This window comes from Salvelinus fontinalis, chromosome 1 (genome assembly GCF_029448725.1).
Source record: "Salvelinus fontinalis isolate EN_2023a chromosome 1, ASM2944872v1, whole genome shotgun sequence".
Taxonomy (NCBI): domain Eukaryota; kingdom Metazoa; phylum Chordata; class Actinopteri; order Salmoniformes; family Salmonidae; genus Salvelinus; species Salvelinus fontinalis.
Genome location: NC_074665.1, coordinates 94,191,692 through 94,209,858, shown reverse-complemented (window position 1 = coordinate 94,209,858; position 18,167 = coordinate 94,191,692). Strand labels below are relative to the sequence as shown.

The 18,167-nt window shown below is 47.1% G+C and overlaps 1 protein-coding gene across 1 annotated transcript in view; it reads right to left on the bottom strand.

Moving 5' to 3' along the window:
- The window catches only part of jmjd1cb (jumonji domain containing 1Cb), a 341,652-nt gene that overhangs the window by 95,134 nt on the left and 228,351 nt on the right, over positions 1-18,167 (bottom strand). The window contains exons 11-12 of the mRNA XM_055936592.1: positions 5,026-5,368; positions 2,061-4,890 (exon numbers count right to left, since the gene is read on the bottom strand). Coding sequence (XP_055792567.1) covers positions 2,061-4,890; positions 5,026-5,368 — 3,173 coding nt within the window. The remainder of the gene's footprint in view (positions 1-2,060; positions 4,891-5,025; positions 5,369-18,167) is intronic.

The window sequence follows — 18,167 nt, the reverse complement described above, 5'->3', positions numbered from 1 at the left end:
GTGTAGATATGTTGATGTTGGGGTGGTGCTGGAGTAGATATGTTAATGTTGGGGTGGTGCTGGAGTAGATATGTTAATGTAGTGCTGGAGTAGATATGTTGATGTTGGGGTGGTGCTGGAGTGGATATGTTGATGTGGAGCTGGAGTAGATATGTTGATGTTGGGTGGTGCTGGAGATATGTTGGGGTGGTGCTGGAATAGATATGTTGATGTTGGGGTGGTGTAGATATGTTAATGTTGGGGTGGTGCTGGAGTAGATATGTTAATGTGGTGCTGGAGTAGATATGTTAATGTTGGGGTGGTGCTGGAGTAGATATGTTGATGTTGGGGTGGTGCTGGATTAGATATGTTGATGTGGTGCTGGAGTAGATATGTTGATGTTGGGGTGGTGCTGGAGTAGATATGTTGATGTTGGGGTGGTGCTGCAGTAGATATGTTAATGTTGGGGTGGTGCTGGAGTAGATATGTTAATGTGGTGCTGGAGTAGATATGTTGATGTGGTGCTGGAGTAGATATGTTAATGTTGGGGTGGTGCTGTAGTAGATATGTTGATGTGGTGCTGGAGTAGATATGTTAATGTTGGGATGGTGCTGGAGAAGATATGTTAATGTGGTGCTGGAGTAGATATGTTAATGTGGTGCTGGAGTAGATATGTTGATGTTGGGGTGGTGCTGGAGTAGATATGTTAATGTGGTGCTGGAGTAGATATGTTAATGTTGGGATGGTGCTGGAGTAGATATGTTAATGTGGTGCTGGAGTAGATATGTTGATGTTGGGGTGGTGCTGGAGTAGATATGTTAATGTGGTGCTGGAGTAGATATGTTAATGTGGTGCTGGAGTAGATATGTTAATGTGGTGCTGGAGTAGATATGTTAATGTGGTGCTGGAGTAGATATGTTAATGTGGTGCCGGAGTAGATATGTTGATGTGGTGCTGGAGTAGATATGTTAATGTGGTGCTGGAGTAGATATGTTAATGTGGTGCTGGAGTAGATATGTTGATGTTGGGTGGTGCTGGAGTAGATATGTTAATGTGGTGCTGGAGTAGATATGTTAATGTTGGGGTGGTGCTGGAGTAGATATGTTGATGTGGTGCCGGAGTAGATATGTTAATGTGGTGCTGGAGTAGATATGTTAATGTGGTGCTGGAGTAGATATGTTAATGTGGTGCTGGACTAGATATGTTGATGTGGTGCTGGAGTAGATATGTTGATGTTGGGGTGGTGCTGGAGTAGATATGTTGATGTTGGGATGGTGCTGGAGTAGATATGTTGGGGTGGTGCTGTAGTAGATATGTTGATGTGGTGCTGGAGTAGATATGTTAATGTTGGGATGGTGCTGGAGTAGATATGTTAATGTGGTGCTGGAGTAGATATGTTAATGTGGTGCTGGAGTAGATATGTTGATGTTGGGGTGGTGCTGGAGTAGATATGTTAATGTGGTGCTGGAGTAGATATGTTAATGTGGTGCTGAGTAGATATGTTAATGTGGTGCTGGAGTAGATATGTTAATGTTGGGGTGGTGCTGTAGTAGATATGTTAATGTGGTGCTGGAGTAGATATGTTGATGTGGTGCTGGAGTAGATATGTTGATGTTGGGATGGTGCTGGAGTAGATATGTTAATGTGGTGCTGGAGTAGATATGTTAATGTTGGGGTGGTGCTGGAGTAGATATGTTGGTGCTGGGATGGTGCTGGAGTAGATATGTTGATGTTGGGGTGGTGCTGGAGTAGATATGTTAATGTTGGGGTGGTGCTGGAGTAGATATGTTGGTGCTGGGATGGTGCTGGAGTAGATATGTTGATGTTGGGGTGGTGCTGGAGTAGATATGTTAATGTTGGGGTGGTGCTGGAGTAGATATGTTGGTGCTGGGATGGTGCTGGAGTAGATATGTTGGTGCTGGGATGGTGCTGGAGTAGATATGTTAATGTTGGGGTGGTGCTGGAGTAGATATGTTGGTGCTGGGATGGTGCTGGAGTAGATATGTAAAGTTGGGGTGGTGCTGGAGAGGATGAATATGAAGTTGAAACATTTTGAAATGTCCCTTTAATGCGAGACTTACTGTTGCCGGACAGTTTCAGCTTGGTCTTCTCCTTGGCGCTCCGAAAGATCCCGTTGGGTTTCAGCTCCTCATCTTTCTCTCCCTCTCCTTTCCTCCTCCGCATGTCGTTCTGCTTCTTCTTGTAGGTGGGTTTGGGCCGCCTCTTAGCCCTCTGCTCCTGCTTGCTGCTCTCGCTGGCGTCGGAGTCCTCTCCGCTCTCCGAGGCCGAGTCGTGGTCGTACACCCTCTTGCTGCCACGCCGCGTATTCCTGTCCTCGGCGGCCATCTTGTCCTCCTGACCTTTGACTTCTTCTATCTTCATCTCCACATCACTGGAGGTAGAGGCAATCAGAGTGACGGTGCAAGGCTTGATCATCTCCATCTCAGACACAGTGGTGGTAACGGACTTCGACACAGAGGGACTCACAGTGGTGGTAACGGACTTCGACACAGAGGGACTCACAGTGGTGGTAACGGACTTCGACACAGAGGGACTCACAGTGGTGGTAACGGACTTCGACACAGAGGGGCTCACAGTGGTGGTAACGGACTTCGACACAGAGGGACTCACAGTGGTGGTAACGGACTTCGACACAGAGGGGCTCACAGTGGTGGTAACGGACTTCGACACAGAGGGGCTCACAGTGGTGGTAACGGACTTCGACACAGAGGGACTCACAGTGGTGGTAACGGACTTCGACACAGAGGGACTCACAGTGGTGGTAACGGACTTCGACACAGAGGGGGTCACAGTGGTGGTAACGGACTTCGACACAGAGGGGCTCACAGTGGTGGTAACGGACTTCGACACAGAGGGGCTCACAGTGGTGGTAACGGACTTCGACACAGAGGGGCTCACAGTGGTGGTAACGGACTTCGACACAGTGGTGGTAACAGACTTATCAGCGTCCTCTGTTTTAATCATAGTGTTTATGTTCCTGTCCTCCTCTGAGTGTCTGGTGAGCCACGCCTTCTTCAGCTTGTGGTAGTTGGGTTGAGATTGGCTCTGATTCATCTGGGCTGGCTGGCCATTGGGGAGGGGGCCAGGGCTGGGGCAAGCTCCTGCTTGATGTGGTCCTGGGCTTGCTGTGGTTCTGTGGTCCTGGGCTGAGGCCGAGGCAAGGGGAGGTGGAGGGGAGATGTGAAGAGCTTTACTGTTAGATGGCTCAATCAGGCTCTCAGGACCACTGGAGCTGCTGCTAGGACCTCTGGACTGCTGGGCTGCTGCTGCTAAGGCCTCTGGACTGCTGGAGCTGCTAGGGCCTCTTGACTGCTGAGCTGCTGCCAACGCTGCCTTGTGCTTCTTCAGATGGACAAAGCTCCCATAGTAGGACTGGCTGGGGTTGGGAGAGGCCTGGGTGCTGCTGGCCAGGTTGGGGGATGAGGTCTTGGAGGAGCCCCCCTCCTGTTGCTGGAGCTCAGCCCTTGGCCCTGACCCAGGCCCTGAGTGGAAGGCCCTGCCCTGAGGGCCAGAGCTCTCTGTCCTGCTAGCGCTTGAGGTGTTGGGCCCACAGTAGGTTCTCTCTTGTCTTCTACTCAGCACACCGTAGGGAGCCATGTTGGAGACTGCCCTAGTCACATCACTACTCCTATTGCACACAGAGTTGGCAGCAGCCGAGACAGAGCCTGGAAAGGTTCCCTGAGACTGGGACACTCTCCTAACGTTGTTATTGTACTGCTGCACGCAAGCAGCCTCCTCCAAGTTAGTGTTTGGCAGGATCACCTTCCCTCCAGACTCCCTGTCTCTCTCATAGGCCAGTTTCAGACAGACTGTCTGAGGCCTGCTGCCCGGGAACATCCTCCCCGTCAGAGAGTCCTTGGCCGAGGTCTTGGCGCCTGGCGAGCCGTCGTACTTTATACACGTGGAGGGACGGACGATAACAGACGCCGCGGTGGCCCCAAGCTTCCTGCCGGGGCTCCTCTCAGAATGCCATCCCGGCTTGTCGTGGCCCTGAGAGTGGCCGGCTCGCCACACCTCGGATGAGGTCATCGCTGCCCCGCCCTTACACACGGCGCTGACCTCCCGTAGCTCGGGCAGAAGGGTGGGCGGTTTCTGCTGCTCAGACACCTTACCGGCCGAGCTGACTGGCTGGATGGGGGTCAGGGTGGGTGGAGACAAACGGCCGTAGCCCACCTCCTTTCTGTCCAGTGTCTGCTGGATAGGAGGGTGGAACACGGGGGCACGGTGCAGGGCTGGCATACACCTTAGCTGGGCCAGGGTCTGACTCTGGGTCTGACAGTGGCTCTGGGTCTGACTCTGGGTCTGACAGTGGCTCTGGGTCTGACTCTGGCTCTGACAGTGGCTCTGGGTCTGACTCTGGCTCTGACAGTGGCTCTGGGTCTGACTCTGGCTCTGACAGTGGCTCTGGGTCTGACTCTGGCTCTGACAGTGGCTCTGGGTCTGACTCTGGCTCTGACTCTGGGTCTGACTGGAGGAAGGGGAGAGGTCTGGACTAACAGGGCTGACTATGGTACTGAGACGATACCTCTGCACGTTGGATAGGCTGACCTGCTGGCTCAGCTGCTCTGATATCTTCCCTAGCAGACCCTCCCCATCAGCCTGGTGTTTGATGAGAGGAGGGGGTTTGGACTTGGAGCTAAACGCTGCCCCTCCTCCCAGAGAGAGACCAGAGGCTGCTGCTGCTGAGTCCTGCTCCCTGTTCACCTTCTCAAAGTAGGAGTTGAACTCTTTAGAGGGGTAGAGACGCGGCGGCTCGTTGACCACACTGTTGGACAGGGTAGTGAAGTAGTTACTCGGGGGGAGACTGTGCTGGGACGCGGCCTGCTGTTTAAACTGATACAGGTCTGCTGCAGGGTGCTCCGCTTCCTTCTCCCGATGGAGGCGCTGGGGGTGGGGGAGCGAGGGGATCCGGGGGTAGGGGTGGGGCAGGGAGGGGAGCGAGGGGATCCGGGGGTAGGGGTGGGGCAGGGAGGGGAGCGAGGGGATCCGGGGGTAGGGGTGGGGCAGGGAGGGGAGCGAGGGGATCCGGGGGTAGGGGTGGGGCAGGGAGGGGAGCGAGGGGATCCGGGGGTAGGGGTTAGGCTCCCTGTCGGTATCACTGGAGCGGATCTTAGCGGTGAAGGGGGCCACCTCGATGCTCTCCTGGAGGATCCGTCTGTTCTCCTCCTTATACTTAGAGGCCCGGTCCCTTTGCCCTGCTTCCTGCTGCTGCTGGACCATCCTCTGCTGCTGTTGTTTATTATGGGCCTCCAGGTAGAGTTGGTGCAGGTGACTGTCCTTCCCGGTCGGGGTTCTGCTGCGGTCCTGCTCCTGCTTCAGGTGGGCCAGAGTGATGGTTCTGATGGGGTCCACAAAACCCTTCAGATCCCTGAGGAGAGAAAAAAATAACATTCAACTACAGACCAGACAGGAAGTTATAGGCTACAGTCTCAAACGGCACACTATTCCCACACAGAGCCCTGGTCAACAGTAGTTATTTTTGAAACTGTCACAAAGCAAACTAAAAAGCAGCATTCCCGAAGTGAGGATGGCTTTCACTTCAGCAGTAATAAATTCATGAACTTCTTTGAGGAAAAGATCATTAGAAAGCAAATTACGGACTCCTCTTTAAATCTGCGTATTCCTCCAGGGCTCAGCTGTCCTGAGTCTGCACAACTCTGCCAGGACCTAGGATCAAGAGAGACACTCAAGTGTTTTAGTACTATATCTCTTGACACAATGATGAAAATAATCATGGCCTCTAAACCTTCAAGCTACATACTGGATCCTATTCCAACTAAACTACTGAAAGAGCTGCTTCCTGTGCTCGGCCCTCCTATGTTGAACATAATAAACGGCTCTCTATCCACCGGATGTGTACCAAACTCACTAAAAGTGGCAGTAATAAAGCCTCTCGTGAAAAAGCCAAACCTTGACCCGGAAAATATAAAAAACTATCGGCCTATATCGAATCTTCCATTCCTCTCAAAAATTTTAGAAAAAGCTGTTGCGCAGCAACTCACTGCCTTTCTGAAGACAAACAATGTATACGAAATGCTTCAGTCTGGTTTTAGACCCCATCATAGCACTGAGACTGCATTCGTGAAGGTGGTAAATGACCTTTTAATGGCGTCAGACCGAGGCTCTGCATCTGTCCTCGTGCTACTAGACCTTAGTGCTGCCTTTGACACCATCGATCACCACATTCTTTTGGAGAGATTGGAGACCCAAATTGGTCTACACTGACAAGTTCTGGCCTGGTTTAGATCTTATCTATCGGAAAGATATCAGTTTGTCTCTGTGAATGGTTTGTCCTCTGACAAATCAACTGTGCATTTCGGTGTTCCTCAAGGTTCCGTTTTAGGACCACTATTGTTTTCACTATATATTTTACCTCTTGGGGATGTTATTCGAAAACATAATGTTAACTTTCACTGCTATGCGGATGACACACAGCTGTACATTTCAATCAAACATGGTGAAGCTCCAAAACTGCCCTCGCTAGAAGCCTGTGTTTCAGACATAAGGAAGTGGATGGCTGAAAACTTTCTACTTTTAAACTCGGACAAAACAGAGATGCTTGTTCTAGGTCCCAAGAAACAAAGAGATCTTCTGTTGAATCTGACAATTAATCTTGATGGTTGTAAAGTCGTCACAAATAAAACTGTGAAGGACCTCGGCGTTACTCTGGACCCTGATCTCTCTTTAGACATCAAGACTGTATCAAGACTGTTTCAAGGACAGCTTTTTTTCCATCTACGTAACATTGCAAAAATCAAACATTTTCTGTCCAAAAATGACGCAGAAAATTAATCCTTGCTTTTGTTACTTCTAGGTTAGACTACTGCAATGCTCTACTTTCAGGCTACCCGGATAAAGCACTAAATAAACTTCAGTTAGTGCTAAATACGGCTGCTAGAATCCTGACTAGAACCAAAAAATGTGATCATATTACTCCAGTGCTAGCCTCCCTACACTGGCTTCCTGTTAAGGCTGGGGCTGATTTCAAGGTTTTACTGTTAACCTACAAAGCATTACATGGGCTTGCTCCTACCTGTCTCTCCGATTTGGTCCTGCCGTACATACCTACACGTACGCTACGGTCACAAGACGCAGGCCTCCTAATTGTCCCTAAAATTTCTAAGCAAACAGCTGGAGGTAGGGCTTTCTCCTATAGATCTCCATTTTTATGGAACAGTCTGCCTACCCATGTGAGAGACGCAGACTCGGTCTCAACCTTTAAGTCTTTACTGAAGACTTATCTCTTCAGTAGGTCATATGATTGAGTGTAGTCTAGCCCAGGAGTGTGAAGGTGAACGGAAAGGCTCTGGAGCAACGAACCGCCCTTGCTGTCTCTGCCTGGCCGGTTCCCCTCTCTCCACTGGGATTCTCTGCTTCTAACCCTATTACAGGGGCTGAGTCACTGGCTTACTGGTGCTCTTTCATGCCGTCCCTAGGAGGGGTGCGTCACTTGAGTGGGTTGAGTTACTGACGTGGTCTTCCTGTCTGGGATGGCGCCCCCCCTTGGTTTGTGCTGTGATGGAGATCTTTGTGGGTTATACTCAGCCTTGTCTCAGGATTGTAAGTTGGTGGTTGAAGATATCCCTCTAGTGGTGTGGGGGCTGTGCTTTGGCAAAGTGGGTGGGGTTATATCCTTCCTGTTTGGCCCTGTCCGGGGGTATCTTCGGATGGGGCCACAGTGTCTCCTGACCCCTCCTGTCTCAGCCTCCGGTATTTATGCTGCAGTAGTTTATGTGTCGGGGGGCTAGGGTCAGTTTGTTATATCTGGAGTACTTCTCCTGTCTTATCCGGTGTCTTGTGTGAATTTAAGTATGCTCTCTCTAATTCTATCTCGGAGGACCTGAGCCCTAGGACAATGAGTCAGGACTACCTGGCATGATGACTCCTTGCTGTCCCCAGTCCACCTGGCCGTGCTGCTGCTCCAGTTTCAACTGTTCTGCCTGCGGCTATGGAACCCTGACCTGTTCACCGGACGTGCTACCTGTCCCAGACCTGCTGTTTTCAACTCTCTAGAGACAGCAGGAGCGGTAGAGATACTCTGAATGATCGGCTATGGAACCCTGACCTGTTCACCGGACGTGCTACCTGTCCCAGACCTGCTGTTTTCAACTCTCTAGAGACAGCAGGAGCGGTAGAGATACTCTGAATGATCGGCTATGGAACCCTGACCTGTTCACCGGACGTGCTACCTGTCCCAGACCTGCTGTTTTCAACTCTCTAGAGACAGCAGGAGCAGTAGAGATACTCTGAATGATCGGCTATGAAAAGCCAACTGACATTTCCTCCTGAGGTGCTGACTTGCTGCACCCTCGACAACTACTGTGATAATTACTATTTGACCATTTATGAACATCTTGGCCATATTCTGTTGTAATCTCCACCCGGCACAGCCAGAAGAGGACTGGCCACCCCTCATAGCCTGGTTCCTCTCTAGGTTTCTTCCTAGGTTTTGGCCTTTCTAGGGAGTTTTTCCTAGGCACCGTGCTTCTACACCTGCATTGCTTGCCGTTTGGGGTTTTAGGCTGGGTTTCTGTACAGCACTTTGAGATATCAGCTATATAAAGGGCTTTATAAATACATTTCATTTGATTTGAATGACTTAGTTAATTTCCTAGTAAATATAATAATGATTCAGTTAATAGGTTAAAAACTCCCCTTTTCAGGAACCTGTCTTTCAAAGAAAATTCGTAAAAATCCAAATAACTTCACAGATCTTCATTGTAAAGGGTTTAAACACTGTTTCCCATGCTTGTTCAATGAACCATAAACATCTAATGAACATGCCCCTGTAGAACGGTCGTTAAGACACTAACAGCTTATAGTCGGTAGGCAATTAAGGTCATAGTTATGAAAACTTAGGACACTAAAGAGGCCTTTCAACTGACTCTGAAAAACACCAAAAGAAAGATGCCCAGTGTCCCTGCTCATCTGCGTGAACGTGTGAACGTGCCTTAGGCATGCTGCAAGGGGGCATGAGGACTGCAGATGTGGCCAGGGCAATACATTGCAATATCCGTACTGTGAGACGCCTAAGACAGCGCTATAGGGAGACAGGACAGACATCTGATCGTCCTCGCAGTGGCAGACCACGTGTAACAACACCTGCACAGGATCGGTACATCCGAACATCACACCTGTGCGACAGGTACAGGATGGCAACAACAACTGCCTGAGTTACACCAGGAACGCACAATCCCTCCATCAGTGCTCAGACTGTCCGCAATAGGCTGAGAGAGGCTGGACTGAGGGTTTGTAGGCCTGTTGTAAGGCAGGTCTTCACCAGACATCACCGGCAACAATGTCCTTGGACCAGACAGGACTGGCAAAAAGTGCTCTTCATTGACGAGTCGCGGTTTTGTCTCACCAGGGGTGATGGTCGGATTCGCGTTACTGTACTCTGGAGCGGGATCGATTTGGAGGTGGAGTGTCCGTCATGGTCTGGGGCGGTGTGTCACAGCATCATCGGACTGAGCTTGTTGTCATTGCAGGCAATCTCAACACTGGGTTTTACAGGGAAGACATCCTCCTCCCTCATGTGGTACCCTTCCTACAGGCTCATCCTGACATTTTTTTTTTTTTTTTTTTTTTTACCTTTATTTAACTAGGCAAGTCAGTTAAGAACAAATTCTTATTTTCAATGACGGCCTAGGAACAGTGGGTTAACTGCCTGTTCAGGGGCAGAACGACAGATTTGTACCTTGTCAGTTCGGGGATTTGAACTTGCAACCTTCCGGTTACTAGTCCAACGCTCTAACCACTAGGCTACGCTGCCGCCCCAGCATGATAATGTCACCAGCCATACTGCTCATTCTGTGCTGCAAGACAGGAATGTCAGTGTTCTGCTATGGCCAGCGAAGAGCACGGATCTCAATCCTATTGAGCACGTCTGGGACCTGTTGGATCGGAGGGTGAGGGCCATTCCCCCCAGAAATATCCGGGAACTTGCAAGTGCCTTGGTGGAAGAGTGAGGTAACAGCTCACAGCAAGAACTGGCAAATCTGGTGCAGTCCATGAGGAGATGCACTGCAGTACTTAACACAGCTGGTGGCCACACCAGATACTGACTGTTACTTTTGATACTGACCCCCCTTTTGTTTAGGGACACATTATTCCATCTCTGTTAGTCACATGTCTGTGGAACTTGTTCAGTTTATGTCTCAGTTGTTTAATCTTGTTATGTTCATACAAATATTTACACGTTAAGTTTGTTGAAAATAAAGAGTTGACAGTGGGAGGACGTTTGAGTTTAGCAGAACAGCCCTCAGTAGGAATAACTAGGACATGGTGTATAACAGCAGAACAGCCCTCAGTAGGAATAACTAGGACATGGTGTATAACAGCAGAACAGCCCTCAGTAGGAATAACTAGGACATGGTGTATAACAGCAGAACAGCCCTCAGTAGGAATAACTAGGACATGGTGTATAACAGCAGAACAGCCCTCAGTAGGAATAACTAGGACATGGTGTATAACAGCAGGCAGAACAGCCCTCAGTAGGAATAACTAGGACATGGTGTATAACAGCCCTCAGTAGGAATAACTAGGACATGGTGTATAACAGCAGAACAGCCCTCAGTAGGAATAACTAGGACATGGTGTATAACAGCAGAACAGCCCTCAGTAGGAATAACTAGGACATGGTGTATAACAGCAGAACAGCCCTCAGTAGGAATAACTAGGACATGGTGTATAACAGCAGAACATCCCTCAGTAGGAATAACTAGGACATGGTGTATAACAGCCCTCAGTAGGAATAACTAGGACATGGTGTATAACAGCAGAACATCCCTCAGTAGGAATAACTAGGACATGGTGCAGAACAGCCCTCAGTAGGAATAACTAGGACATGGTGAATAACAGCAGAACAGCCCTCAGTAGGAATAACTAGGACATGGTGTATAACAGCAGAACAGCCCTCAGTAGGAATAACTAGGACATGGTGTATAACAGCAGAACAGCCCTCAGTAGGAATAACTAGGACATGGTGTATAACAGCAAAACAGCCCTCAGTAGGAATAACTAGGACATAGTGTATAACAGCAGAACAGCCCTCAGTAGGAATAACTAGGACATGGTGTATAACAGCAGAATAGCCCTCAGTAGGAATAACTAGGACATGGTGTATAACAGCAGAACAGCCCTCAGTAGGAATAACTAGGACATGGTGTATAATAGCAGAACAGCCCTCAGTAGGAATAACTAGGACATGGTGTATAATAGCAGAACAGCCCTCAGTAGGAATAACTAGGACATGGTGTATAACAGCAGGCAGAACAGCCCTCAGTAGGAATAACTAGGACATGGTGTATAACAGCCCTCAGTAGGAATAACTAGGACATGGTGCAGAACATCCCTCAGTAGGAATAACTAGGACATGGTGTATAACAGCAGAACAGCCCTCAGTAGGAATAACTAGGACATGGTGTATAATAGCAGAACAGCCCCGAGTTGGAATAACTAGGACATGGTGTATAATAGCAGACAGAACAGCCCTCAGTAGGAATAACTAGGACATGGTGTATAACAGCAGAACATACCTCAATAGGAATAACTAGGACATGGTGTATAACAGCAGACAGAACAGCCCTCAGTAGGAATAACTAGGACATGGTGTATAATAGCAGAACAGCCCTCAGGTGGAATAACTAGGACATGGTGTATAATAGCAGACAGAACAGCCCTCAGTAGGAATAACTAGGACATGGTGTATAATAGCAGACAGAACATCCCTCAGTAGGAATAACTAGGACATGGTGTATAATAGCAGACAGAACAGCCCTCAGTAGGAATAACTAGGACATGGTGTATAATAGCAGAACAGCCCTCAGTACGAATAACCAGGACATGGTGTATAATAGCAGAACAGCCCTCAGTAGGAATAACTAGGACATGGTGTAAACAGCAGAACAGCCCTCAGTACGAATAACCAGGACATGGTGTATAATAGCAGAACAGCCCTCAGTAGAAATAACTAGGACATGGTGTATAATAGCAGAACAGCCCTCAGTAGGAATAACTAGGACATGGTGTATAACAGCAGAACAGCCCTCAGTAGAAATAACCAGGACATGGTGTATAATAGCAGAACAGCCCTCAGTAGGAATAACTAGGACATGGTGTGGAACAGCAGAACAGCCCTCAGTAGGAATAACTAGGACATGGTGTATAACAGCAGAACAGCCCTCAGTAGGAATAACCAGGACATGGTGTATAATAGCAGAACAGCCCTCAGTAGAAATAACTAGGACATGGTGTATAATAGCAGAACAGCCCTCAGTAGGAATAACTAGGACATGGTGTATAACAGCAGAACAGCCCTCAGTAGGAATAACTAGGACATGGTGTATAACAGCAGACAGAACAGCCCTCAGTAGGAATAACCAGGACATGGTATATAACAGCAGAACAGCCCTCAGTAGGAATAACCAGGACATGGTGTATAATAGCAGAACAGCCCTCAGTAGAAATAACTAGGACATGGTATATAACAGCAGAACAGCCCTCAGTAGGAATAACCAGGACATGGTGTATAATAGCAGAACAGCCCTCAGTAGAAATAACTAGGACATGGTGTATAATAGCAGAACAGCCCTCTGTAGGAATAACTAGGACATGGTGCATAATAGCAGAACAGCCCTCAGTAGGAATAACTAGGACATGGTGTGTAACAGCAGAGAGAACAGCCCTCAGTAGGAATAACTAGGACATGGTGTATAATAGCAGACAGAACAGCCCTCAGTAGGAATAACTAGGACATGGTGTATAATAGCAGACAGAACAGCCCTCAGTAGGAATAACTAGGACATGGTGTATAACAGCAGAACAGCCCTCAGTAGGAATAACTAGGACATGGTGTATAATAGCAGAACAGCCCTCAGTAGGAATAACTAGGACATGGTGTATAATAGCAGAACAGCCCTCAGTAGGAATAACTAGGACATGGTGTATAATAGCAGAACAGCCCTCAGTAGAAATAACTAGGACATGGTGTATAATAGCAGAACAGCCCTCAGTAGGAATAACTAGGACATGGTGTATAACAGCAGAACAGCCCTCAGTAGGAATAACTAGGACATGGTGTATAACAGCAGACAGAACAGCCCTCAGTAGGAATAACCAGGACATGGTATATAACAGCAGAACAGCCCTCAGTAGGAATAACCAGGACATGGTGTATAATAGCAGAACAGCCCTCAGTAGAAATAACTAGGACATGGTGTATAACAGCAGAACAGCCCTCAGTAGGAATAACTAGGACATGGTATATAACAGCAGAACAGCCCTCAGTAGGAATAACCAGGACATGGTGTATAATAGCAGAACAGCCCTCAGTAGAAATAACTAGGACATGGTGTATAATAGCAGAACAGCCCTCTGTAGGAATAACTAGGACATGGTGCATAATAGCAGAACAGCCCTCAGTAGGAATAACTAGGACATGGTGTGTAACAGCAGACAGAACAGCCCTCAGTAGGAATAACTAGGACATGGTGTATAATAGCAGACAGAACAGCCCTCAGTAGGAATAACTAGGACATGGTGTATAATAGCAGACAGAACAGCCCTCAGTAGGAATAACTAGGACATGGTGTATAACAGCAGAACAGCCCTCAGTAGGAATAACTAGGACATGGTGTATAATAGCAGAACAGCCCTCAGTAGGAATAACTAGGACATGGTGTATAATAGCAGAACAGCCCTCAGTAGGAATAACTAGGACATGGTGTATAATAGCAGAACAGCCCTCAGTAGGAATAACTAGGACATGGTGTATAACAGCAGAACAGCCCTCAGTAGGAATAACTAGGACATGGTGTATAATAGCAGACAGAACAGCCCTAAGTAGGAATAACTAGGACATGGTGTATAATAGCAGTAAGAACAGCCCTCAGCAGAAATAACTAGGACATGGTGTATAATAGCAGAACAGCCCTCAGTAGGAATAACTAGGACATGGTGTATAACAGCAGAACAGCCCTCAGTAGGAATAACTAGGACATGGTGTATAATAGCAGAACAGCCCTCAGTAGGAATAACTAGGACATGGTATATAATAGTAGACATAACAGCCCTCAGTAGGAATAACTAGGACATGGTGTATAACAGCAGAACAGCCCTCAGTAGGAATAACTAGGACATGGTGCATAATAGCAGAACAGCCCTCAGTAGGAATAACTAGGACATGGTGTGTAACAGCAGACAGAACAGCCCTCAGTAGGAATAACTAGGACATGGTGTATAATAGCAGACAGAACAGCCCTCAGTAGGAATAACTAGGACATGGTGTATAATAGCAGACAGAACAGCCCTCAGTAGGAATAACTAGGACATGGTGTATAACAGCAGAACAGCCCTCAGTAGGAATAACTAGGACATGGTGTATAATAGCAGAACAGCCCTCAGTAGGAATAACTAGGACATGGTGTATAATAGCAGAACAGCCCTCAGTAGGAATAACTAGGACATGGTGTATAATAGCAGAACAGCCCTCAGTAGGAATAACTAGGACATGGTGTATAACAGCAGAACAGCCCTCAGTAGGAATAACTAGGACATGGTGTATAATAGCAGACAGAACAGCCCTAAGTAGGAATAACTAGGACATGGTGTATAATAGCAGTAAGAACAGCCCTCAGCAGAAATAACTAGGACATGGTGTATAATAGCAGAACAGCCCTCAGTAGGAATAACTAGGACATGGTGTATAACAGCAGAACAGCCCTCAGTAGGAATAACTAGGACATGGTGTATAATAGCAGAACAGCCCTCAGTAGGAATAACTAGGACATGGTATATAATAGTAGACATAACAGCCCTCAGTAGGAATAACTAGGACATGGTGTATAACAGCAGAACAGCCCTCAGTAGGAATAACTAGGACATGGTGTATAATAGTAGACAGAACAGCCCTCAGTAGGAATAACTAGGACATGGTGTATAATAGCAGAACAGCCCTCAGTAGGAATAACTAGGACATGGTGTATAATAGCAGAACAGCCCTCAGTAGGAATAACTAGGACATGGTGTATAACAGCAGAACAGCCCTCAGTAGGAATAACTAGGACATGGTGTATAATAGCAGACAGAACAGCCCTCAGTAGGAATAACTAGGACATGGTGTATAATAGCAGAACAGCCCTCAGTAGGAATAACTAGGACATGGTGTATAACAGCAGAACAGCCCTCAGTAGGAATAACTAGGACATGGTGTATAACAGCAGAACAGCCCTCAGTAGGAATAACTAGGACATGGTGTATAACAGCAGAACAGCCCTCAGTAGGAATAACTAGGACATGGTGTATAACAGCAGGCAGAACAGCCCTCAGTAGGAATAACTAGGACATGGTGTATAACAGCAGAACATCCCTCAGTAGGAATAACTAGGACATGGTGTATAACAGCCCTCAGTAGGAATAACTAGGACATGGTGTATAACAGCAGAACATCCCTCAGTAGGAATAACTAGGACATGGTGCAGAACAGCCCTCAGTAGGAATAACTAGGACATGGTGAATAACAGCAGAACAGCCCTCAGTAGGAATAACTAGGACATGGTGTATAACAGCAGAACAGCCCTCAGTAGGAATAACTAGGACATGGTGTATAACAGCAGAACAGCCCTCAGTAGGAATAACTAGGACATGGTGTATAACAGCAGAACAGCCCTCAGTAGGAATAACTAGGACATGGTGTATAACAGCAGAACATCCCTCAGTAGGAATAACTAGGACATGGTGTATAACAGCCCTCAGTAGGAATAACTAGGACATGGTGTATAACAGCAGAACATCCCTCAGTAGGAATAACTAGGACATGGTGCAGAACAGCCCTCAGTAGGAATAACTAGGACATGGTGAATAACAGCAGAACAGCCCTCAGTAGGAATAACTAGGACATGGTGTATAACAGCAGAACAGCCCTCAGTAGGAATAACTAGGACATGGTGTATAACAGCAGAACAGCCCTCAGTAGGAATAACTAGGACATGGTGTATAACAGCAAAACAGCCCTCAGTAGGAATAACTAGGACATAGTGTATAACAGCAGAACAGCCCTCAGTAGGAATAACTAGGACATGGTGTATAACAGCAGAATAGCCCTCAGTAGGAATAACTAGGACATGGTGTATAACAGCAGAACAGCCCTCAGTAGGAATAACTAGGACATGGTGTATAATAGCAGAACAGCCCTCAGTAGGAATAACTAGGACATGGTGTATAATAGCAGAACAGCCCTCAGTAGGAATAACTAGGACATGGTGTATAACAGCAGGCAGAACAGCCCTCAGTAGGAATAACTAGGACATGGTGTATAACAGCCCTCAGTAGGAATAACTAGGACATGGTGCAGAACATCCCTCAGTAGGAATAACTAGGACATGGTGTATAACAGCAGAACAGCCCTCAGTAGGAATAACTAGGACATGGTGTATAATAGCAGAACAGCCCCGAGTTGGAATAACTAGGACATGGTGTATAATAGCAGACAGAACAGCCCTCAGTAGGAATAACTAGGACATGGTGTATAACAGCAGAACATACCTCAATAGGAATAACTAGGACATGGTGTATAACAGCAGACAGAACAGCCCTCAGTAGGAATAACTAGGACATGGTGTATAATAGCAGAACAGCCCTCAGGTGGAATAACTAGGACATGGTGTATAATAGCAGACAGAACAGCCCTCAGTAGGAATAACTAGGACATGGTGTATAATAGCAGACAGAACATCCCTCAGTAGGAATAACTAGGACATGGTGTATAATAGCAGACAGAACAGCCCTCAGTAGGAATAACTAGGACATGGTGTATAATAGCAGAACAGCCCTCAGTACGAATAACCAGGACATGGTGTATAATAGCAGAACAGCCCTCAGTAGGAATAACTAGGACATGGTGTAAACAGCAGAACAGCCCTCAGTACGAATAACCAGGACATGGTGTATAATAGCAGAACAGCCCTCAGTAGAAATAACTAGGACATGGTGTATAATAGCAGAACAGCCCTCAGTAGGAATAACTAGGACATGGTGTATAACAGCAGAACAGCCCTCAGTAGAAATAACCAGGACATGGTGTATAATAGCAGAACAGCCCTCAGTAGGAATAACTAGGACATGGTGTGGAACAGCAGAACAGCCCTCAGTAGGAATAACTAGGACATGGTGTATAACAGCAGAACAGCCCTCAGTAGGAATAACCAGGACATGGTGTATAATAGCAGAACAGCCCTCAGTAGAAATAACTAGGACATGGTGTATAATAGCAGAACAGCCCTCAGTAGGAATAACTAGGACATGGTGTATAACAGCAGAACAGCCCTCAGTAGGAATAACTAGGACATGGTGTATAACAGCAGACAGAACAGCCCTCAGTAGGAATAACCAGGACATGGTATATAACAGCAGAACAGCCCTCAGTAGGAATAACCAGGACATGGTGTATAATAGCAGAACAGCCCTCAGTAGAAATAACTAGGACATGGTATATAACAGCAGAACAGCCCTCAGTAGGAATAACCAGGACATGGTGTATAATAGCAGAACAGCCCTCAGTAGAAATAACTAGGACATGGTGTATAATAGCAGAACAGCCCTCTGTAGGAATAACTAGGACATGGTGCATAATAGCAGAACAGCCCTCAGTAGGAATAACTAGGACATGGTGTGTAACAGCAGACAGAACAGCCCTCAGTAGGAATAACTAGGACATGGTGTATAATAGCAGACAGAACAGCCCTCAGTAGGAATAACTAGGACATGGTGTATAATAGCAGACAGAACAGCCCTCAGTAGGAATAACTAGGACATGGTGTATAACAGCAGAACAGCCCTCAGTAGGAATAACTAGGACATGGTGTATAATAGCAGAACAGCCCTCAGTAGGAATAACTAGGACATGGTGTATAATAGCAGAACAGCCCTCAGTAGGAATAACTAGGACATGGTGTATAATAGCAGAACAGCCCTCAGTAGAAATAACTAGGACATGGTGTATAATAGCAGAACAGCCCTCAGTAGGAATAACTAGGACATGGTGTATAACAGCAGAACAGCCCTCAGTAGGAATAACTAGGACATGGTGTATAACAGCAGACAGAACAGCCCTCAGTAGGAATAACCAGGACATGGTATATAACAGCAGAACAGCCCTCAGTAGGAATAAC